Source organism: Myotis brandtii, unplaced genomic scaffold, assembly GCF_000412655.1.
Source record: "Myotis brandtii unplaced genomic scaffold, ASM41265v1 scaffold182, whole genome shotgun sequence".
In the NCBI taxonomy this organism is placed as follows: Eukaryota; Metazoa; Chordata; class Mammalia; order Chiroptera; family Vespertilionidae; genus Myotis; species Myotis brandtii.
This window is the reverse complement of record NW_005356751.1, coordinates 1,097,462-1,121,144: the sequence shown is the minus strand read 5'-3', so window position 1 is coordinate 1,121,144 and position 23,683 is coordinate 1,097,462. Positions and strand designations below refer to the sequence as shown.

General features: G+C 48.6%; 1 protein-coding gene across 1 annotated transcript in view; it reads right to left on the bottom strand.

Moving 5' to 3' along the window:
- MYO5C (myosin VC) overlaps nt 1–21,914 on the bottom strand; it is an 87,033-nt gene extending 65,119 nt beyond the window's left edge. Inside the window, exons 1-8 of the mRNA XM_014537834.1 lie at nt 21,879–21,914; nt 16,918–17,028; nt 13,419–13,584; nt 12,718–12,862; nt 8,511–8,667; nt 6,266–6,409; nt 4,785–4,866; nt 3,691–3,798 (exon numbers count right to left, since the gene is read on the bottom strand). Of these exons, the coding sequence (XP_014393320.1) occupies nt 3,691–3,798; nt 4,785–4,866; nt 6,266–6,409; nt 8,511–8,667; nt 12,718–12,862; nt 13,419–13,584; nt 16,918–17,028; nt 21,879–21,914 (949 nt within the window). The remainder of the gene's footprint in view (nt 1–3,690; nt 3,799–4,784; nt 4,867–6,265; nt 6,410–8,510; nt 8,668–12,717; nt 12,863–13,418; nt 13,585–16,917; nt 17,029–21,878) is intronic.
- Between the last annotated feature and the right edge of the window lie 1,769 nt (nt 21,915–23,683).

Genomic DNA, 23,683 nt, shown 5'->3' with positions numbered 1-23,683 from the left:
TTATATTTTTGATATTTATTTTATATATTTAAATGCCATTTAACAAAGAAAAATCAACCAAAAAAATGAGTTTGCGTGTCACCTCTGACACGTGTGTCATAGGTTTGCCATCACTGCTCTAGGACCACTGGTGCCAAGAGCTGGGACAGGGAGCATGAAGTGGACCCCAGGTGAACCTGGCTCACTCTTCTCCCCAGTTGGACTTGTGCAAACGCACAGTGTGAACTCTGCAACCCGCTAGGTCCCCCTCAGCCAAGGCTGCTGGAAGTCCCACACAAATTAATACCCAGGTAACCATTTCGTGCCAGGTGCCCGGGAGAATCAGCTCTCATTTATTCTGTGATGTACTTGCTTTGTCTTTATTGTGCATTTTTCTTTTCTGTTCACAGCCACCTGAATTATTTTTCTGGTGGGGTGCTGGATGTATTTCACTTGCCCCAGGGGGCTGACCTGGGCGGACCACGGCATGGGCGGTCATGTCCTCTGGCCTCTGGTTGGGTTTGACCAGTGGGGGCTGTGGGGAGGAGGTCAGAGAGGAGGAGGAGAGAGGGGCTGATCTGCTCGCTCATCTCTTTTCTGGTAACATCGTCCCAAGCTGACTATGTTGCTGACTGATGTAAGGTCACTGCTCCTGGTCCAGCACTGACTTTCCCAACCCTCCTTTCCAGCTCCAGTAACACCCCTGGGCCTGAGCGGGAAGGTGCAGCGAACAGCTCTGCTGCTGCACTGGGTGCCCACTGCCCCTCTTGCCCCTGAAGCCCTACCCGCTCCGCCGGCCTGAGTTAGATTTCAGTGCGAAGCACAATGGTCCGGTCCCCTGGGCCCGAGTCCTGTCCGGGTCTGACTGTGTCCAGGGTGTTCTCTGTGGGAGCTCTAACCGGCCAGGCGAGGATCAAAGGACGGGGTTCAATGAGTCGGAGGCGAACAAAGGAAGGAGCTTATGATCAACACGCACCACCTCTGCTTCCTCAGGGGGCACCTTTGCAGCTGCCCGGCTGGCGGAGGTGCCTCAGGAGCCGGGTGGGAAGGGGACGTGGTGGAACCCTGTGTCCCTCGGGCACGGTCACCTCTCTAATGCTTACAACAACTCTATGAAGCAAGTACTCGGATTTTTCCCATTGTACAGACGGGAAACTAAGGCACAGGAGGGGTAGGACACTTGCCCACCGTCAGCCCGGGTATGTCCGATCTAAACAGACCACTGCGGTGTGTGAAAAGGCTGTGGGGTTTGTGAAGCTGTCTTAGCTTTACCCGGTGTGAGTAACGTGGCGGTGCCCTGGTGACCCAGGCCAGGCAAAGAGGATGCGCGGGCTCCAGAGGCCCGCTTCCTGGGCCTGGTGTGAAGCGGCGTGTGAACTGAACGAGATGACCTCACGGCTAACCGTGCCCGCTTCTCTCTACTGTTTCCATAACAGAACACGGGCACGGACAAATCAACCAACAACTAGCAATCACATTTAAAGGAGGGTGACGTGCCCGAGAGCGAGTGCGTTATAAGCCTGCATAAGATTCAAGTTAGGCAACCTGCCCTGGAGGAGGGCTCCGCCTAAGACAGCTAACACTGCGGCAGGGATAGGAGAACAGAGCCAGTGGGACAGGCAGTATAAAGAAGGTGCAGTGTTCGCCTTGCTAGGAGACAGAGCTCTCCGACATGACGTCTCTGTGCTGTGAAGCTCAGGAGCTACGGCCACATGTGTTACGAGCAGCTGAAACACACCCAGTGAAGCTGAGGGTCTCAATTTCATTTCACTCTAATTAAAGTACTTGTGGCTGGTGGCTACTGTGTTGGAGGACATCAGTTTAGAGACCATGAAACCAACTCACAGCATGATCTCCTTGGCTGCAGGGTCACAGGATGATGGCCATCTTGAAGTTACGGGGTCATCTGGTCCCACGCACGAATCTAGAGTCAATCACATTCCCCTTTGCCTGGCCCTGGGTGGTCAGGGGACTTCTGTGTTTGGACACACGGGGTGAAGCTAGATGGCTTCATGAACTCCCTGGGTCTTTCCCCATATTGCAAGAAAACTCTCATCTAGGTCAAGGGTCAGTCACTGTTTTCTTGGTAGGCTTTGCAGGCAGTGCCGCTGATGTCATCATTACTCACCTGCCACCATAGCGTGAAAATAGCCACAGACCATACTTACACCAATGAGTGTGTCTGGGTCCCAATAAAAACTGTATTTACAAAAATTGGATGCCATCTGCCGACCTTTGGTCTAGGATATTTTTAGTGATTCATGCAGTGAGGTCATGCTTTCATTAAATGTGTACTGACCTCTGGCACAGCATGGCACAGTTCATAAACCATTTTAGACATGATCTCTTCATCTCACAACATCACTCACAGCTACTGTGGTGGCTACTCCAATGGCCCCAGTGCCCCCTCCTAGCGTTCGTGCCTGCGTGGCTCCCTCCACGAGTCCTGGTCTGAGCTGGCCTATGGCTGGCTGTGAGCATTAGCATGTGGCAGTAGTGAGACCACATTACCTCTGAGGATAGTTCATAAAAAGCCTGGAAGAGTCCACCTGAGCCTGTTGGAACCGGCTCTGGGAGAAGGTAGCCACACGCGTGCAGTCCCTTCACTGTGAGACCAGCAGCTGGGACGTCCACGTGGAGAGACAGACGCCACCCAGCCCCCGTGGTTGCAGCTGCCCCAGCTCACAGAGGATCCAGGCCCTGCCACCATCACATGACAGTCCTACGTGAGACGTGCCCAGTTGAGCCCAGTCCACCCAGAATCACAAGAGATAATAAACTGTCATTGTAAGCCACTAATATTTGGGGAACAGCAATAGATAATTGGAACAACTAAATATTGTCATTATTCTTCCAGGTTACAGATGGGAAACTGATGCCCAGAGATAATAATGGACCTGCACGAGGTCAAGGACCTATGTTATGACACATGAAAAACTGGAGCACGCCCTGGCCAGTGTGGCTCAGTTGGTTGGAGCATCATCCCATACACTAAAGGCTGCAAGTTCTGGTCAGGGCACATACCTAGGATTTGGGTTCAGTTTCTGGTTGGGGCACATACAGAAGGCAAACAACTGGTGTGGATGCTTCTCACATGGATGCTTCTCTCACATGGATGCTTCTCTCTCTCTCCCACTCTCTCCTTCCCTCCCTCCCTGCCCTCCCCCCTTTCCCCTTTGTCTAAAATCAATAAGCATATCCTTGGGTAAGAATTTTTTTTAAAAGAAAATACATGACAACAGATAATTAAGTACTAGGCTGTGAGGTCTAATGGCCAATGCACAGGCAGTCAGAAGAGAACATGGTCTTGAACAACAGGCATATGGAAAGTGAAGCATGCAGACTCCTTTGTAGTCCTGGCATTCTGCCAGCCACGCCCGTCACCTGCTGAGCTGGCTCTGGTCTCACACTGAGCAGAAGCTTTTTTGCCAGGCTACTCCCTGGTCAGCCCAGAAGCGCTTCGGAGCACCCACAGGGCCACAGCCCTCCCAGCAACTGCGAGGCAGAGAACAAAGAAGCTGGGGGCTCCATCTTTTCCGGGAGAGACACAGTCTTGATCATCTGGCCTCTACGTTCTGATAGGCTCATTCTAAAATTAGGATTTATTAGGAATATTCTGAACACATGCATGCCGGGCACCCTTGCTTTTAAACTTCTTAAATTTGTTTAAAAGAGGAAATGGCCACACCGTGGACAGGATGTCTCCCTTACCCAGCAGTGTGAAGGTCTTCCGCGTCTCCTCCATGCCAGCACTGTCACTCACCCCCTCAATGACGGTGTTACCGCCCATCCTCGTGTAATTGAATTCTTCCGCACTCCCTGAAATCACAAGATTGTTACATCTGTAGCATAAAAACTTGGACACCCAAGTTTATCAAAAAGGGAAGTTCTTAATAAACTATAATAAGCATTCTACACACATTATTCCATTTATTCCCTAGAATTCTACCTACAGAAGCTGAGGCTCTGAAGAGAGAAGTCACTTCCTCAGGGTCCCGCATGGATGGCGGGGCAAGAATTTAAACACAGGCTGCCTCCAACACTCATGGTTTTTGATCCCACATCTAACAATTTTATTATACAGCTTTCTGTGTCAAGCTTCTGTACAAATGTCGGTGTCACAGACATTTTTTAGTGAGGTTTATTAAATGTACAATGAACCACACACATTTTAGATGTACACTTTGATGCGTTTTGATATATGTGTACCCTGATAAACATCACCACAAACAAGATCATGACCTCCTGTGCATCTGATATTTGGATAGTAGGCTACCCTTCTTCCATGTTCGCTATTCACAGTCTGTTTAGAGCACAAAGCATGGATAGTATCTTCGTGTGACTTCATTATGACTTCCTAAATGGTGACCTCGAGTCATCAAGGAAGTTCAAATTATGATAAAAGTACTCTATCTTAGAAGGAACAAATATGTCATACACATTAGAAAAATGACCGACAAGTTCAGATAAAAAGAAAAGTTTGGAGACCTAGAGCATAAGTTCTAGTTGTCAGGAGGCCTTCTCCACGTGGCTCTAGCTCGATGCCACAATCCCCATGACCTTGAAAAGAAGCCTTGGGTTGAAGGGCTCCCCCTCCGTGAGCGGGCTCCCCTCTCCGTGAGCCCACCCTACTCTCCAGCCCTTATCTATCTCCTTAGAGGCATCCATTCCACACCAAAACCCAAGGATCTTGTATCTTTGGACAGAATATATTTTTGAAGTGATGTTACCGTAAGAAGAAGTTAACCTAGAATTTAAACCCCTACGTAAAAGAGAGACTCTTCCACATACCATCCATCACGTACCCAATTTAAGATGTTTAAATTCCGACTGCTGTGCAGATGCACAAAGCTGATAGAAAATGTGGTAATTTCGTTCATTTTCTGACTGTAAAAGAAGGAAAAGACCCCAAATTACACCAGTCCTTTGTAAGTGAAAATGTGAGGTTTCTACCAGAGGGTCTTAGATGGCTGATCTGGATCGACAGTTCTGTTCTGGGGACCCAGGCACCCACCTCAGGTTCTGCCGCGTCAGCCATGCTGGGACCCACCCTGCTCCCTCTGCTGGCCCATAGGCCGGCCCTGCCTCTTACGGACGGAGAACTGGTGGCTCTGGTGGCCCTCCAAATAATGACCCCAGAGAAAATGTTATTTTAAAACATTTTTTGGTTAATTCTCACCCAAGGATATATTTTCCACTGATTTTTAGAGAGAGTAAGAGGGTTGGCCCTCCAAATAATGACCCCAGAGAAAATGTTATTTGTTATTTTTAAAAATTTTTTGGTTCTCACCCAAGGATATATTTTCCACTGGTTTTTACAGAGAGGAAAAGGGTAAGGAGGGGGGAGAGAGAGAGAAAAAAAACATCAATGTGAGAGAGAGACACATTGATTGGCTCCCGCATGCACCATGACTGAAGCGGAGGATGGAACCTGCAACCCAGATACATGCCCTTGACTGGGAATCAAACCCAAGACCCTTTGGTGCACAGGCCGACACTCGTTACCTAAAGTCTAGTCTCTGGGGGTTGCTGCAGTAGGGGGCCATGCAGGAGGCTGCTGATTGATGCTATGCTCTCACATAGTTTCTCTTTCCTCCCTTCCTCTCTAAAAATCAATAAACTACTCTTAAAAAAAAAAAAAAGACATATGTACCCCTAAGCGCATTGCAGCATTAGTCACAATAGTCAAGATACGGAAACAACCTAAGTGTCCTTCAATGGAAGACTGGATAAAGAAGATGTAGTGCATATATACAATGGAATACTACTCATAAAAAAGGACGAAATATTGCCATTTGTGACAATATGGATGGATCTTGAGGGTATTATAACTGAAATAAGTCTGATGAAAAAAAGATAAGAACAGTATGATTTCAATCCTATGTGGGATATAAAACAAAAAGCAACAAATGGCCCTGGCCAGTTTGGCTCAGTACTTACCGGAGAGAAAGGAGGGTGGGGGCAGGATGAAGAGGATAAAAGGGCTCAAATATATGGTGACAGAAGAGACTAGACTTCAGGTAATGAGCACTCAGTATAGTATAAAGATGTCGTATTATCATGTTGTACACTTGACATTTACATGATGTTATTAACCAATGTTACCCAAATAAATTTAATAAAAATTAAAAAAACATTTTTAAGAACAGAAGAAACCAAACAAACTGTAAATGAAGTGACTCTAGTCAAGTCACAGAACAATGTAGGCTATCTAATGAGTATATGAATGGAAACAATACTTAAAAAGTTGGGAAAAGGAAAATTTAACGAAAATTTTTATCCTTACTTGAAAGACTACTCTGGATTTCTCCAGCAGGTAAGTTCTCATGTTGGCTCCGATAATTTGATTTCTCTCATCAAAACTGATTTCTGTGTATTTCCCAAACCGACTGCTGTTGTCATTGCGGGTGGTCTTGGCATTTCCAACAGCCTGCAAAACATAGAACTCTCTTGAAATAACCACATCACGAAGATCTCTGCATTAACATTATTGGAGCAGTGTTAGTAAAATCCAATCCTGTATGCGGGGGTGGGGGTGGGTGAGGGGGTGGCGGTATGAGCAGAGGGAGGTTGGCGAGGGGGAAAGCGCTCTCCTCAATCTCTGGCAGACGCTGAGCAGAACAGAAAGAGCGCAGGCTCTGATGCTTCAGGTCCCTAGGTTCCTTTTTACTATCTGTGTGATGCTAGAAATGTTACTTCATCTCTCTCTGTAATATGGGGAAAATAAGCACCCTACAGAACTGGGAGGAAAATGAGATAATGTAGAGTGCCTCGCCTCACCCATGCCCCACATAGTATAAATGCTCAACTGTGTGATGCTAGAAATGTTACTTCATCTCTCTCTGTAATGTGGGGAAATAAGCACCCTAAAGACCTGGGAGGAAAATGAGATAATGTAGAGTGCCTTACCTCACCATGCCCCACATAGTATAAATGCTCAATTAAAAGTCCACATCCTTCATTCAACCTTTATTTCTATCCTTAGCCCTTACCGCTTCCCTTAACTGAAAAACTGCCTTCTCCCATCCCGCCCCCCCCCCCCAGCAGGATTTCAGCTTTTTTACTTCTATCCTTGAATTCCGTCCCTTCTGCCCATCTCCCTTCCTGAGCACCTTTGTCTAAAAGTGCCCTTCTTATGCACATATACTGTGCTTCCTGCCCCGGTCACCACACTTCATTACGACGTGTATTTACTGAGCCCCTGCCATGGGCCACGTGCTTGGGAGGCAGAGGTGAACCCAACAGACCTGGTCCTGCCTTCATGGAACTCATAGGCTGGTGGGCAAGGCCAACTCTGAACAAATAACCATAAAATCACCCACTGGGCACTTAACTGGGCAGGGCCTCTTGACTCTTCTATTGCTACCTTGGACTGTGACTTATGTCGCTATTTAACTTGAAAACATGCTCATGTTAGAGGAGCCTTAAAACTTGGGGACTGGGTCTTACTCTTTTCCATTACGTCCCATATTACCTGGCACAGTGGCTTACACAACATAGGTAGTCTGATACATAAATATTCACTGAGGAGAAAGTAGAGAGGAGAGGTCTAGAAATCTAATGTTCTTAATTACTTGCTCCACTTCCAAATAAACCCAAGTCAATCCTCTTCCCATTTTGCGAGGCAGCCAGAGCCGGCCTTTGGGCCCTGCCCCGAGCCTTTCAGATGCCCCTTCTTCTGAGAGGGTAGTGTCCTCACCCCTGGCTGCTATCACCGCTGGCCTCGCCCACATGTGACCATCGATATTATGCTGATGAATCCGCTGTAGGAAAGAGGAAGAGCCTTGCTACGTGGCATGTGGTGATTTTTAAGGTGTGGATACTCCCACCACAATTGATTCCAAACTCCCATGGGTTTCACAATAGCTCACAATACAAGGCCTGCATATTTAACACTCAGCTCAGGACAGTTGGTGCCGCTGGCTGCAGAACTCGGCTGGCCTCTGTGCACTGGTGTCTGTGGTTGAGGACACTTCCCCGGGATGTAAATGTAAACAGGGGGCTCCTGAAAGCTGCTAGTAGAATTTCTAGCCCAGCAGACAGGGGGCAGAGCCTCAGAGGCAGCAATCTCTGCCCCTTCTCCTTCAGATCCCACCGAGAACAGCATTCCAGGCTGTTTCTCACCCTCACTTCTTTGATCTTTATCATCATCATCATCATCATCATCATCATTATTAATTTATCTTTATTGTTGAAAGTATTACAGGTGTCCCCTTTTCCCCCCATTGACCCCTGCTAGACTGCACCTGGCCCCCCAACCCCACCCCACCCCAGGCCTTTACCACATTAGTGTCTGTGGCCATGGGTTATGCATTTATGCATATAAATTCTTCGGTTAATCTCTTCCCACCCACCCTCACCTTCCCTCTGGGGTTGGACAGAGACATAGAAGCATGGCACTTCGGTTCGTCAGGTCTTTTCGGGGAGGGAACTATGGTTAGTCAGGACAACACACACACAGTCCAGCCCGCCTCTCCCTCACCACACGCAACTGCCTCCCAGCCTGCCCCCACCCCCCCCGGGGCACACACCTCCGTGATGGGGTTAGACGCCAGCACCTTGTCCTCCACGTGGGCGTTACTGTTCGACTTGCTGACCGTGGCAAAGTACCTCATGGCATAGCGAGCAGACACCGTCTTCCCAGCACCCGACTCCCCGCTCACAATTATTGACTGATTTTTATTGTTTCTAAAGCAAACAAATGAAAGGATTTTAACATGTTCATTCCTTCTTATTAAAAAAGCAATATCTACTCACTAAGAACAATGCAGACCAGCTGGAAGGGACACTGTTTCATCACTCCAGAGCAGCGCTTTTCAGCCCCGTGCTGGCGGCAGGCACCATGGTTTTCCCACAAGGATTTGTGAAACATGCACTACCTGACGATTCAGTCAGGGGCACGGACCTCTTCTCCCTTAGGTCGTCAAATAAGAAAATGACAACAGCCAACACAACAATGCTGTCCAGTGTGAATGAATCAAAATCCTACCTACGTTCTTGTCAGATCAGCAAGATTAAATTTTTTTTGGTGTGCCTCAGAATTTTAGTAATTAGTTGATGTGCTGTGAGATGAAACAGGTTGAAAATCGCTGCTCTAAAGTACCTGTTTCCAGCATTCGAGAATTTCCTCCCGCTTTTTCTTCCTATGGGACCACGCTGAAGACACAATTTTGTGTCCTATGTCTCCTGTGTTGAGGGCCCCCAAGACCAATCCCAGTTCAGTGGTCCACTAGGAGGACCCACAGGACTCAGCATGTAGTCGTAGGCCCGGCTAAGATCTATTGCACCAAAAGGATACAAAGTAACTCAGCAAAGGAAGAGACACATGGGCCATGACCAGAGGAAGCCAGGGGTCAACTTCCAGGAGTCCTCTCCCAGTGGAGTCCACAGGACACACTTGATTCTTCCCACAGTGCACTGTGACAACACGCGGAAATGCTGTCTACCCGGGAAGCGCATCAGACCCAGTGCCCAGAGTTCCTATTGGGGCTGGTCACACGGGCATCCCCTAACGCAGTGGTTCTCAACCTTCCTAATGCCGCGACCCTTTAATACAGTTCCTCATGTTGTGGTGACCCCCAACCATAAAGTTATTTTCGTTGCTACTTCATAACTGTAATTTTGCTACTTTATGAATCGTAATGTAAATATCTGATATGCAGGATGTATTTCCATTGTTACAAATTGAACATAATTAAAGCATAGTGATTAATCACAAAAACAATATGTAATTATATATGTGTTTTCCGATGGTCTTAGGCGACCCCTGTGAAAGGGTTGTTCGATCCCCAAAGGGGTCGCGACCCACAGGTTGAGAACCACCGCCCTAACGGATACCAACATTCGAGGTGCCCAGAGGAAAGCAGATGTTCAGCATGAGCCACAGAAGTAAGCGTCAGTACAGCGAGCCGCTCTCATCAACGAGGAAATGGGGAGAACCTTCCTGAAGTCCAAGTCCCCAGGGGCCAGCCATGGGCCATCTTCGCCAACAGGCCTCTAATGAGAGCAGTCTCGAGCCTATGTCAACTCCTTTCTGCATATCCCCACTTAAATATGAAGCATTTTAAAGACATTATTTGGAGAGCCGTTATTCAAAATATGCTTGGGAACATATTTAGGTGCTCTGCAAGCCAAAATGCTCTGCTGCATAACTCAGAGAGCTTAAAAAATGCATTGAACTTTTCATGTCATGAGATTATGGTGGTAGAACTTTATTATAATGCCATTTTATGTATCCAGCATGACTTGTGTGTCAGGGGCTCTGTGAATACTTTACAGGGATTCTCATTCAAGCCTCACAAAAATCCTATGCCGCTTATACCCATTTTACAGATAAGTAAAACAGTGACTCAGAGAGAGTAAGAGACTTGACCCAGGGCACAGAGCACACAGCCTCCCTTGTGAATGCTTTGAGAGGACGAGGGAGGGAGGGAGGGAGGGAGGGAGAGAGAGAGAGAGAGAGAGAGAGAGAGAGAGAGATCCTGGTTCAAAGGAGGAAGCTAAGACTCTGAGGTGGGTGACACCCCCAGTGTCCCCTTGGCCGGCAGGGTACGATGGGGCTGGGGTTATTAATGCCGGGCTCTCCCGATCCCAGTCTAGCCTCAGCAAGTCCCACAGGAGCCTGTCTTATGTTTGTTCTGCAACTACAGTTAGACAGACAGACCTGTAGAAACCTGGCTTTTCAAGCTTGAAGCTGGCTCAGCCCTGCAGCTCCAAGCAGCACATACTCTGGTGTCCAGGATCAGCCCTGGCCCTTTGGGCCCTGAGCCAGGGACACTAATCAAGGGGATGTCCTGGACCTGCAGGGAGCCAGGGAAAATCCCAGAATGCACTGTGACAACACAGGTGTGTTAGGGTTGGGAGAAAATGTGCTGTGGCAGAAACCAAGGTATTTGGTTATTAACTGGCAATTCTCTACTCAACATTCATTTTCCCTTTTCTTCCCCGGGACTATGCCCCAATTTTTAGTGGGCACAGTGCTGCCCATATGAAAAACTACATATCCCAGGCTCCTTTGTGGCTAGGCATGGCCAAGTGGGTGGGTCCTGGTCAATGAGCTGTGATCAGAAGTGCTCTGCGGGATTTCTGGAAAGTCTCCTGCACCCGGAGGGGCACAACCTTCCCTGGCACTCTGTCACCCAGCATGTGCAGGAAATGACTAAGTATCAGCTTGGATCCAGCCGGTGTTGCTCAGTGGTTGAGCATCAACCCATGAACCAAGAGGTCACCGGTGTGATTCCTGGTCAGCGTACATGCCCGGGTTGCAGGCTCAATCCCCAGAGGCAGCTGATCGATGTTTCTCATCAATGTTTCTACCTCTCTATCCCTCTCCCTCACTCTCTCTCTCTCTCTCTGAAATCAACAAAAACAGTTTTTTATTTTAAAAGTATCAGCTTGGCCCCGATGACAAGTGCCACCCCAGGGGTGGGGAGCTGCAAGGTACCAGGTCCCTGGTGATTGGCAGAGGTTCTGTGTTAGCCCTGCCTGCCCAGGAGAGAACCACATGCGTCTACCTTGTCTAAGCCGCCATTATCTTTTCCTGATGACAAGCAGTGGAGCTTAGAATGGGTGCATCCAGCTCACAGGTGAGGACCCTGGCGCTGAGGGGGACCAGGCCCTGGGCCCAAAGTTACATGGTAAATAATGAGCAGGACCAGGTCCCTCACTTCAGGTTTTCATCTGTGAAATGAGGGCGACGATGGTAGCTCAGCTGACTTCACTGGAGTGTTGGGAGACGCAAAGATTACTGTGAAAGTTGTTTTGCAAATGTGAAAGGATCTACAAAGATACGGTGGTGTTTTATTCTTCATACATTACAGATGAGGACATTGAAGCCAAAAGAGCCTGGTTATGGGAAAAAGAAATTACATATGGAGTAAAAATATCTGAGTGCCAATCCCAGCCTCGTACGTGCGGTGGCTCTGGATTCTGTTTCCTGCCCAGGCATCTCCATCACGGCCACCCTGAGGGTGCAAGGATGATGTACAGGAATGTGTGTGTGCTCATGGTTCACAGGAGGCTTTTATTTTATTTATTTAAAAAAATTTTTTTAAATGTATTTTATTGACCTCCCACAGAAAAGAAGGGAGAGGGAATAGAGAGTTAGAAACATCGATGAGAGAGAAACATCGATCAGCTGCCTCCTGCACACCCCCCACTGGGGCCGTGCCTGCAACCAAGGCACATGCCCTCGACCGGAATCGAACCCAGGACCCCCCAGTCCACAGGCCGACGCTCTATCCACCGAGCCAAACCGGTCAGGGCCACAGGAGGCTTTTAATAAATGTTTGCCAGCAAAGCAAGAACTCCACAAGGCCATACAAAAACAAGTGGCAAAAATTAGGATAAAACCCAAATCTACACTGGAACCTGTGTTCATCTACCAATGGGCTCTGCTGCCCTGGGTGGGTCAGAAAGCTTCAACATCTCACAGCGGAGAATACGTCAGTATTCCTCCAACCCAACACACTGCAAGAGAGGCACCTGCTAGTCCCGTGTTTGTAGGAACAACTTTTGATCACCCAGAAGGAACAAAACCCAGGAAACTCGGTTTAAACACGTCAGGTACACGCTGAGAGTCATTTGCTTCTTGGTACACGTAGTCTGCTCCACCAGTGCCCCTCCGGTCTGATGGTCACATCCAATGAGACCAAGCCTGATGTCTCCCTCCCCAGCAAGGACCCAGCAAATGCAGGAGCATTAGGAGAGCCAGAGCAAGCCCGCCCCGCAGGAGGCTACCTGGCCATCTGCTTGTACGCCTCTTCTGCCACCGCAAATATGTGCGGGTCCATGTCGCCCATGTTCTGCCCGCTGTAGGCATGGATGATGGCATCTCCGTAGATGGGCAACTGCTTGTAAGGATTCATGGCCACCAAAATGATTCCTGAGAAGAGACGTTAGACACAGTGATGGGGTTCTTACTGTCACCCCAGCTCTCCCACTTACAAAACCTTCTGTGTGACTCTGGGCAGGTCACTCAGCGCTCTGAATCAGTTCCCTGCCGATGCCACCCCCAGTCTGGGCTACTCTAAGGGGGACCGATGAGGTGACAGATGAGACTGTCCTAACACTGAGAGGCTTTGGCAATTCCCAATGGAAATATGATGATTACGTCATTGCCCCAAATAAGTAATAAATTTATCACCTCCATTGGGAAACTCCAACACAAGCTTCATCCACATATATTTTTCTTGGTAGTCCAACCTTAGCTCTTGTTGAAAATTCTCCCCGCCCAGACACTTCTTTTTATAACAGACTCCCTAAGATCAAATGCCTGTGCCGTTGAGGTGGAAATGTGGGCACAGGTTTAGGTGTCACTACGCATTTTGACAGACGTCAGCAATTCTAATATAAACATACTATGACATGTGTCATCAGGATGCTCTGGGCAGCACGCACTGTGTCCGCGCCAGTCCCGCTCCCGGGAACCCTCTCCTTACCGCTGTAGGTGTAAATGAGTTTGGATTCCGCAAAGCGGATCCTGAGGTTGTGGAGCACCGCGGGCTCGTGGAGGTAGCTGAGGGCCGTGAGGTCATTCTCACCCACGAGGATGTCAGGGTTCCGGAGCGGAGGCAGAGACTCCGGATCAACGGAATAATCCAGCTCCTGTGCACGAAGATACACTTAAAGCTCTGGAAGTGAAAGATGTTGGGTGTTTCTGCTGGACCACCGTCTCTGTCCTCCCTCCCTCCCTTCAGAGTGACCCCCGACACTCTGAAACCAAGCTTATGTAGAGCAACGAGAAACTTATCTTCATGGCTGGTTTCTAAAAAGTGGGAGCCAGGGGGCTGGGTCTTGGCTGTGTGTCCTAGGACAAGTCATCCACCTTCTCTGGGCCTCTCTTCTCTCATCTGTGAAAAGACTGGCTGCACCAGGTCAGGTCCCTCACCCCCAGTCCTACCACAGGCGCCCTACTCGTATGTGGTTTAGGTAATGGGTGCCATGGAAGTTTTGATCTGAAAACAGAATCCTGCTGCTAAAAATGACATGGTCACCTAAGGTCCCTTGCAGCACTAAGGCTGCCGAATCTCTGTTGGAAGTTGACACGCTTCGTGATGAGAAGTGTCTGAAGGGGTCCATGCAGGTGGTGGTCTCTCTGAGCGAGGCTACCAGTGTTCCCGAGGGCTCCCAGCTCCGCCTGCAGGGCTGCCTGTGTTTACCAACCTCAGCCCTGGGCTGGGGAACCCCAGGCTGGCCTCTCCTCTGCCCATTTCACCTCGTGTTCCGGAGGCAGCTGCCTGAGCAGAGTGAAGGCCCGGTTAGCCTGCCTGGCGGTGTCCACACCTCAGATGACTGTGCCTTCCAGATGTCAGAGCACCAAGGGACTGATGGCTACCTGCTCTAACTTCCTTCACTTGCAGTCCACAGCTTGGGGAAGCGACTGAACTAGGGCACCCAGCGAGCTTGTTTCCCTTCCGCCTTCCCAGGCTGCCTTCCTTTCGATACCTGGTCCTGGACCAGCTCAAGGTGAGCCAGCTGCCCCTTAGCAAGTGCCCACTGTGTCAGCACTCAGCACTGGTTATTTCATTTAATCCTCAAAACTGCCTTCCCAGGAGGGCATGACTATCCTGATCAACGGTGAAGGAGACAGGCTCAGAGAGGTTCAGCCCTTGTCCCAGGTCACACATGATATGGGTCTGGCTGACCCTGAAGCCTGCATCAGGATGGCCCCCATCCACACCGACAGGGGTGTGGTTTGTTGGTTGCTCGCTCTGTTCTGCATAAGGAGCGCAGCTCTGGAAAACAATGGGACGTGAGTCCTCAATGCAGCTGCCTGCTCCATGGTCAATGTCATTATGTTTGCAGAACATTCATCTACACACTTTGAGAATAAAAGAAAAATGCTGCTCATATATAATTTTTACATTCCCTGAGTTTTCTGTTTTAAATTAACAGCCTCCTTTTCCAGTTCAGCCAGTGTGGTGTGTGTGTGTGTGTGTGTGTGTGTGTGTGTGTGTGTGTAAGAAACGGAGGGAGAGAGGGAAAGACAAACAGAAGGGAGAGCCTGGGGGAGAAAACGTAAAGAACATCAGATTGGCAGTCGGGGCAGAATTGCCATTCTCCTACACAAAGCAGGCTCTGTCCTTCATGGTACAGACAGAGTCAAGTTACAGAGCAGCCTGGCAGCCTCCATCTCACCTGCCTCTCCCTCCTCCTCCGGGCAGCTGGCTCAGGGCCAGGAATGTCGCCACCTGAGGCCCTGCTGATATTACTAAGGCAGCGAGCCACCGCTGCAGCTGCTGTCTGAGATTGTTCTCCCAGAGCCATCTGATCCCTAATTAGAAGCTTGGCTGTGCACAGGAGGTTTTCCACAAATGCTGCGAGGAGTTTCGGATGGGAAGGGAGAGGCTAATGGAGGCACAGCATCCTCTCACTGCGTGTCTCTTGCATCTGCACACGCACACCTGGGTCATCTCATTTGATCTGCAGCAACCTCCCTGTGCTGTGGTGCCGTTATTAACCCATTCCACATATGAAGCAATCACAGGGCTCCCGGTCACAGACTAGCGAGTAGCTGTGGCAGGATTTGAATCCAGATATTGATTCTAGAGGATGTGCTCTTCACATCTATGTTCACCTTCCTTCAGTATCTCAGGAAATGATGCCCAAATCCAGGATACTCTGATTGGAAATAGTGTGTCCTGCCTCTATAGAGGCCATTTGCATGCTTTGGAAATTCCAGCATTTAAATATTCAGATGACCTTCCCCAGACCAACTCTGGCATCCAGATGGGTCAGGAATCCTCTGTCCAGCTCTGTATCCTCATACTTGATTCTAAAAAGGTAAAGCCACCTTAGCTATGGATCCAGCGGGATGTCATTAGCACTGGGGAGGAATAGGACGCCTCACGATGGGTAATTAAAGCAAAGGCAAATGTGCGGAAGCTGGTCATCAAAAGGCATGCCCAGCCTCCGAGAGGACGTTCTCACCAACATGCTCCTCCACAGGCCCTGCCCAGCCCCGTCTCTCCCTCGCCACACCAACTCGGACAGAGGCCCTCAGGATGTCACACAAAGCTGGACATTCCTGTCCACCCGTCCCACCTCCCATCATTTTCCTAACTGCCCCATCATGCTCCCTTGTGGAGGTCCCAATTCTTCATGTTTTTATCCACCTGCAGCCGGACTCACTCTCCCTCTGCTCTCCTCTCACACCTCCCACTCCCGTCTTATTTTCTATCTCCCCACTGTTTCTCTTCCTCTTCCCATCACCCGAGGATATTTTTCCATTGATTTTTAGAGAGTGGAAGGGAGGGGGAGAGACACACAGAGAGAAACATTGATGTGAGAGAGACACATCGATTGGTTGCCTCCTGCACTTGCCCTGACCAGGGCCGGGTATCAAGTCTGCTACCGAGGTACATGACCTTGACAGAAATTGAACCTGGGACCCTTTAGTCCATGGGCCGATGCTCTATCCACTAAGCCAAATAGCTAGGGCTGTCTTCCCATCTTGATGTTGTTTTCTGCCAGTTATGCCTCGGGCTCAAACTACTTCCCTCCAAGGTTCTTGTCTTTGCCCAGTCTCTGAGCTAAGACCTAGGAAACCAAAATGGCTAATCGTTTTTCAGCCTTTTCCGAACAGTGTGGACTCCCTGGAAATGCAGCACAGGGCACAGGCCTGTCTGCCACACCTCGGTGCTGTCTACCCATCTTGGTGCCCTGCCTGCCCCACCTCAGTGCGAAAGAGGCCCAGCTGAGGCAGGGCACTTTTGGCTTTCAGTTGGGCAGCCTGGGGTGGGGGTAGGGAGGTGGGGAGAAAAGGGGGAGTGGTACACATGAGTGCATCCACAGCACCAGCTGGCCATTTTGGGTGCCCCCTCATGGGCCCTCCCCTGGCTGCTCCCACAGGGACCATATGCCCCCCACCCCCCACCCCCCCACATACCCCAGTTATCCCTTCATACGTTACGGCAGCCACAGCCAGCGAGGACCTACCGTTCCATCCTCCAGCAGGAGTCGCAGGACTTTGTCATCAACTCTGTAGTCCTTTGCTATTTCAGCAGATTTCCAAACATCGTCAGGATCCGGAATCCAAACCCTGTTGTACTGACCAACACAATGAGACAGGCTTAATTCCAGCACTTCGACAATAAGACACAGATCACCTGGTGATCAGACTCGAAGGTTTGCTTCTGTTCCTTCATTAGGAACACTTTTACCTAATTTTTGCTCAGGAGGTAAGCTTTAGTGTATCTGCCATGCATCAGGCCTGGCTGCTTCATTTTCTAGACAACGGGATTCCCAAAGCCTCCTATATCCACCTGGAAAGCTGAACCCCTGGGAGTGACAAGAAGTCCCTGAGCGCCCCTAAAGGGAAGACCTGAGCGCTGCCTGCAAGCGTTGGAGCAGAGATTGGGTTCCCTGCTGATGAACCATGGGGCTCTGGGCCAGACACTTAACTTCTTGTGCCTCATTTTTCTCATCCATAAAATGGGTACAACAAGGCCTACCTCACAGATTTGCTGGGAGGTTAAATTAGACACTGTACTTGAAAGCACTCTGCAAAGTGCTGTAGAGGTCATGTCACAGCAGCATTATCCTCGTCTTACCACCCAGGCCAGCAGCCCAGGGTTCCCACTGTGGGAAATGCAAGTCCAGATGGAGCTGCCGAGCTCAGTTCCCAACAAGCCATCAGTACACCCAGTGCTGACGTGCAAGGCTTCAGGCAGAACCACACCGCTGTGTACTGAACTGTGTCCCTCCAAAATTCATATGTTAAAGGCCTAATTTCCAATGTGACTGGAGATAGGGTCTGTAAGAGGTAGTTAAGGTTAAACGAAGTCATAAGGCCCTGATCTTTAGGATTAGTGTCCATATAAGAAGAGACCCCAGAGAGCTCGCACACGTACAATCTCTCTTCACCTGATGTGCTGCCGAAAGGCCATGTGAGGAAACAGTGAGAAGGCAGCTGTCTCCACCCAGGGGGAGAAGTTCCCGCCAGACACCAACCCTGCCAACACCCTGATCTAGGACTTCCCAGCTTCCAGAGCTGTGAGAAATAGGGGTCTGTTGTTTAGCACCCAGGCTGTGGTATAGTCTTATGTCAACCCAAGCCGATGAACACACATGCCTAATAATTCACATATTAGGAAATTCACAGAATTTACCAGTCATACCTGAATGCTATTCAAGATAAAGACAAGGTGCCCGGTCTGTGTAGCTTAGTGTCGACCCAAGAACCAGCAGGTCATGGTTCATTTCCTGGTCAGGTCATGTGACTGGGTTGCAGGCTCAATCCCCAGTAGGGGGCATGCAGGAGGCAGCCAATCAATGGTTCTCTCTCATCATTGATGTTTCTCTTTCTCCCTCTCCCTTCCTGTCTCTGAAATTAATAACAATATATATATTTTTTCAAAAACCCTTTATTGTTGAAAGTATTACATATGTCCCCCTTGCTCCCCCATTGACCCCTTCTAGCCTGCCTCCGCCCCCCTCCCCAGGCCTTCACCACCCTATTGTCTGTGTCCATGTGTCATGCGTATATGCACACAAGTTCTTTGGTTGATCACTTCCCACCTACCCACCCTCCCCCGCCTTCCTTCCGCATTCTGTTCTTTGTTTCTATGTCTCTGGATCTATTTTGCTTATCAGTATATTTTGTTCATTAGATTCCACATATGAGTGAGAGCATGTGATACTTGTCTTTCTCTGACTGGCTTATTTTGCTTAGCATAATACTCTCCACGTTCCTCCATGCTGTCTCAAAAGGATGATTCGCTCCTCTCTCTCCTCCAGGCATGCTGTCTGCATCATACCCTTCCACCCAGACCCCGCATCTAAGTCTCCTGTAGCAGTCTGTAAATTCATTCCTCTGCCCATTCATTCATCCATTCAATAAACACTTGCTAAACATCCATGATGCCTATGTCTGGCACAGTGCTGGGTTACCAAAAAGGAAAGGCATCTTCTCATAGTCACCATGGTCTTCCTACTAACCAGCCAATCACTGGCCTGTGCATATGTGCATATTTGCATCTCTCGGCTCAAGTACCAGCAGTGTCTATCAGTAGGGCGCCCCTCCAGGATACCCTAACGTCTTGGGACAGAAGCAGGCCAACAGGGACAGGAACTGAAAAGCACCCCCATGAAGACATTAAGCAGCACCTAGGAAAGAAAGCTCTTGAATCTAAAGGCTCGGTAGCCCAGGATGCCAGATCTGGATGAAGCGCGAGAGGCCGGCAGTGTCTGACCCTCACTGCCCACAGAACACTGGCCGCCAAGTTCCCCAGGAGCAGAGCTAAGATGAGCTCCACAGTTTTCATAACAGCCCCAAACTGGAAACGGGCTAAATGTCCATTGATGTGAGAATACATTTTAGAAAGAGTAGACATACAACTGTGGCATACGCACACAATGGAATCCTACTAACCAACACAAAGTCAACTACCGATACAACCAAGAACTTGAATGAATCTTTGAAGCGCTAGCTTTGCACAAATGAGTACATTCTGTATAGGTATCTTTACATGAAGTGCAGAACAGGTAAAACTAACATACAGTGGGGAAAATCCAAGCAGTATTGCCTCTGGGGGTAGCTAGGGCCTGGGAGTGACTGGGAAGGTGCCTGAAGGAATGTTCTGGGGTGATGGCTACATTCTATGTCTTGATGGGGTTTGGGTTACACAGGCGCTAAGCACTTTCAAACTTCAGAGAACATAGACTTAAGATTTGTGCATTTTGTTGTCTGGAAATTTTACACACAGAACAAAAAGGAACTCTTAACAATATGCATACTGAAGTATTTAGGAGGATGGGTATTGACATATACAATTTACTCTAAAATGCTTCCAAATATAAGATGGGTTGAGGGCTGCATAGAAGGATAGAAATGTGGGGAGCCGGCACGGCCATGGCATACTCAGCCCCAGGGCGCCTTATGTGCCATGCCAGCTCAGCCTGGTTCAGTGACCCTGAGTTGGGGGGTGAAAGGATTGAGAAAAGACAGACAAGAGAATGAAAGCTGGGTCTCGGTGGGACGCTGCTCCCTGATGAGGAGACAGCGCCAGCGCCCACAAGCCGTGTCTTTATTTTATAGCAGATGCCACGAGGCAAAGTAAGGGCATGATCACATTGTTTACAGCATTCTCGTGAGTTTCAACCTCACTTAACTACATGCACCCGAACTCTATCACAAGGCACGTGGGGTTACGTGTTCGGACCATAGGTTCAAGCTTACAACCACAGCCATTGGCTATAATTGTGCTGGGAGGGCCCTGCCCTCCAGCTGGGACTTGCATGTGGCAATGAGAGGACCCTGTCCTTTCATTAGTCCGAGGCTTGAACCTGGCCAAAACACCATAACCGCGCCCCACATAGAAAGATGGATAGATATGTGATACAACAAATACGGTGAAATGTTCATGCTCGAATCTAGGTGGTGGGACAGATGCTTACTATAGAGTTCATTCAACTTTATGCTTAAAATTTTCATAACAAGATGTTGGAGGAAATAAAAAATAAGTATAAAACATAATTCAGGGTTTCAGTACTAGACTTGGGCAAAGTTGGCTGAGGAGCATAGCTATTAATCTCCTAGTTAATATAAACCACTTCACTTAATAATATATCTATCTATTTAAAATTGGTTGGATATCAATCATGACTCCCTAAGTTATTTGGGTTGCTTTAATTACTGACAGCTACTTAAGAGCAGAAGCTTGCTGAAATGTAGCATGGGAGGGTAAGACTTGAGAGAGGGGGAGGGAGAGAGGAAGCATGACTTGGCAGGCAATGACACATACTCACATACACCCCGCCCCCTGCAGAGAGGTGGACAGAAGCCCAATAAACACACACAGACACACCTCTCAGACAGACGCCCACACTCTATGCATCCTTGTTGCCATGGGCTACCATTTTCTACCTCAGGTCTGCTACTGAAAATATTTCTTACTAACCTCATAAAGCTGAATTCATTAACAGAATATCCCAATTTATCACGAATTGGCCACGGTAGGATTTTAGAGCTGAAAGGGCCCATGAAGGCTGTCTACTCCAGGTGTTCTTCACACACAGCTGCAGAAAGCTGACTCCCGTGAAACTGGGGAAAGAGGTGAAAATGGAGGTGTCCAGGCGGGAGCGCAGAGGGTGCTGCGGCTGACGTCTGTCAAATCCTCCAAGGAATCCTGGGGTCTGAGAAGTAATGTTCAAATCCCTCAGCCAATCTAAGCCTTTTGTTTTCCTGATCCCTAAACTGGAGGCCAGAGAGGTCAGTAACCCACCAGATACCACACAGAGAGTCTCAAAGGTGCGGACTCCAGGGGAGCCAGGGCCAGGACTCCTACTTGAACTACTTGTTAACTACACGAGTCTGGCCCTGAAAATAATTCTGATCACTCCTGAGCATGTGGGGGTCTGCAGTGCGGACACATTCTTGGGACTGTGTGCAACCACCTGTTGAGGGCGCACAGATTCTCCCAGCACTCGGGTTACATTTGTTTCATTGGTTTATTTCCGCTCAAAGCAGTGTTACATGGTAGGCACTATTAGGACGTATGGAACCAAGCGTCTGCTTCTCTTCTGGTGTGAACACAGTGGCCTCCTTGGCCCCCCTGAGTTCCCAGGCCCTCCATCCCCCACTGGGCCCAGTGCCTCTACCGACAACGCTGCCAGTCATTTAGGCTGAAACCCAGCCTGGTAAGTAAACACACCAAAGTTTACCCAGTTCCACAGAAGTTACACCCATTCGGTCCCTCCCTTCTTCCTCTCATTCCTTTACCCACAAGGCAACACTTCAAACCGGAGGGAGAGCTAACTTTACAGCATTTAGACAAACAAACGCAGTCCCTGCAAACAATGTGACTAGCTCTCATGTGATCTCCCCAGTGTGGTTCCTTTTCCTGAAGCAGGAGCCACTGGACTCAGGCCACCCTCTGGGGCAGGCCCATCTCCCACACCTTCTCTGGGAATCCTCCCCCAGGCCGGGCGATCATGGTGTCCCTAAGCCATGGGAGGCTCGGGAATGAGGCAAAGGAACTGACCCTTAGGAAGTGATATGTTCCCAGGAACATGTCCGATCCGCATACCCTACATGCTCACGTGAGAGAGAGCAGCATCTTCTCAGGTTGCCCGCCCATTTGAGGGGTTCCACTGGCATATGCGGACCTCACATGGATCATGGAATATCACCGGTTTCCACCCCAGCCACCTTCTGGCCTGAAAGGGACTCTACTAGTACATGTTCTGGGTCAGCCAGGCCAGAGTGGTGACACAGTGCTCCCTCTCTCCCTCCTCCTCTTCCCTCGTTCCCCAGGGCCCTTCTTAGGCCTCCTCTAGTGTCTCCCAAAGTCCTTCCTGGTCTCTTCTCACAACATGGTTTCCAAGACTGTGTACCACTGAGTCCTCCAGCCTAGCTCTCCCCATAGAAGATCACACTTCTAGATCACAATTCCAATTCCCTTCTAGACATCAACCCCAAATGTGCTCAGACACAAATCCCAAGCTCAAGTGATCATTATGCCCATCTTATCCAACTTCCCTCCTTGGGTCACCCCCTTGTGAATCTGCCCTCTGTCTGCTTCCCACCCAAACCACCAGCAGTTTATAGAGCACCCTGAACACTTCAAGTCCTTCCAGCCCCGAGCCACCCTCCTCCCCCATCACTGAGCAACTGCTTTGAGCAGTCGAGTCAGCTCAAAATCCCCGTCTCTGTGGCACTTTCCCTGGCACCCTCACCCCAGGCAGAGTTGAATGCTTCCTCTTTAGAGCTCTCTCTACCCTTCCGAGGTTTCTGGGTCACTTCCATCTCCCCCACTGACATTTGAACTTAAAGAACGTTGTCTTTTTGCCCTGGAACCCAATACAATGATTTCCCCCTAGCTAGCACTAGATGTTCAATGAACATCTTTGAACAAAAATTTGAATTTGCAGTAGTCCAGTTGCATCAATGAAAGACTAGGTGGTAGTTTAGTCTTTATGTCCTCCCCTTTTTTTACTCTTTTGAACTACCCATATATAATACAACAGATAAATATAATTAATAATATAATATAATATAAATTATATTATTAAATATAATTTTTCAGAGTTGGTGATGATATATAGAAATCTAAAGCTGCTTAGAAGAGCCAAAAGGAAAGTCATTAAACTGAATTTTGACCTTAGTTTAGCTACGGACCCCAGACTGCTAGTCAAGACACTTCAAAATAAGTGCTGCAGGGGGGAAAAAAGATACTTCACATCTGAATTTAAGCAAAACTTCAATGAAGATGTCTGTGAGTTCTTCATGCACAAGTGAAAGAAACAAACAGTTGAAGGATAATAGAATTTGTGAATCTGTGGCTAAAACCAGTCATAACCTGAGTTCTGATGAATGAGTGAGAATACTTTAAGGAAGGTCTTCAGAGGCGCCATAGAGCTCTGGTGCCTCATCTCCATTCATCACTTTCACCAACATCTCAGATGAAAAACACAACACCTGTGCATCAAATATCAGATGAAATATTATTAGCCAAGGATGGTCAGGACTGCTAAAGGTTTTGACAATCTGCAGAACACTAAACAACAAGTTGGAAAATTTAATAGGGATAAATGTAAAATCCAGTATACAGGGACCCAAAATCAACATTATAATAACATCAATATTAAAAAACTTTTATTAAGCATTGTGTGTCAGGTATTTTGCTAAGGATTTTACACAGATGATTTAATCCTTACAACGACTGGTAAAACCTAAGTCCATTTTATGAATGTGGAAAACCCA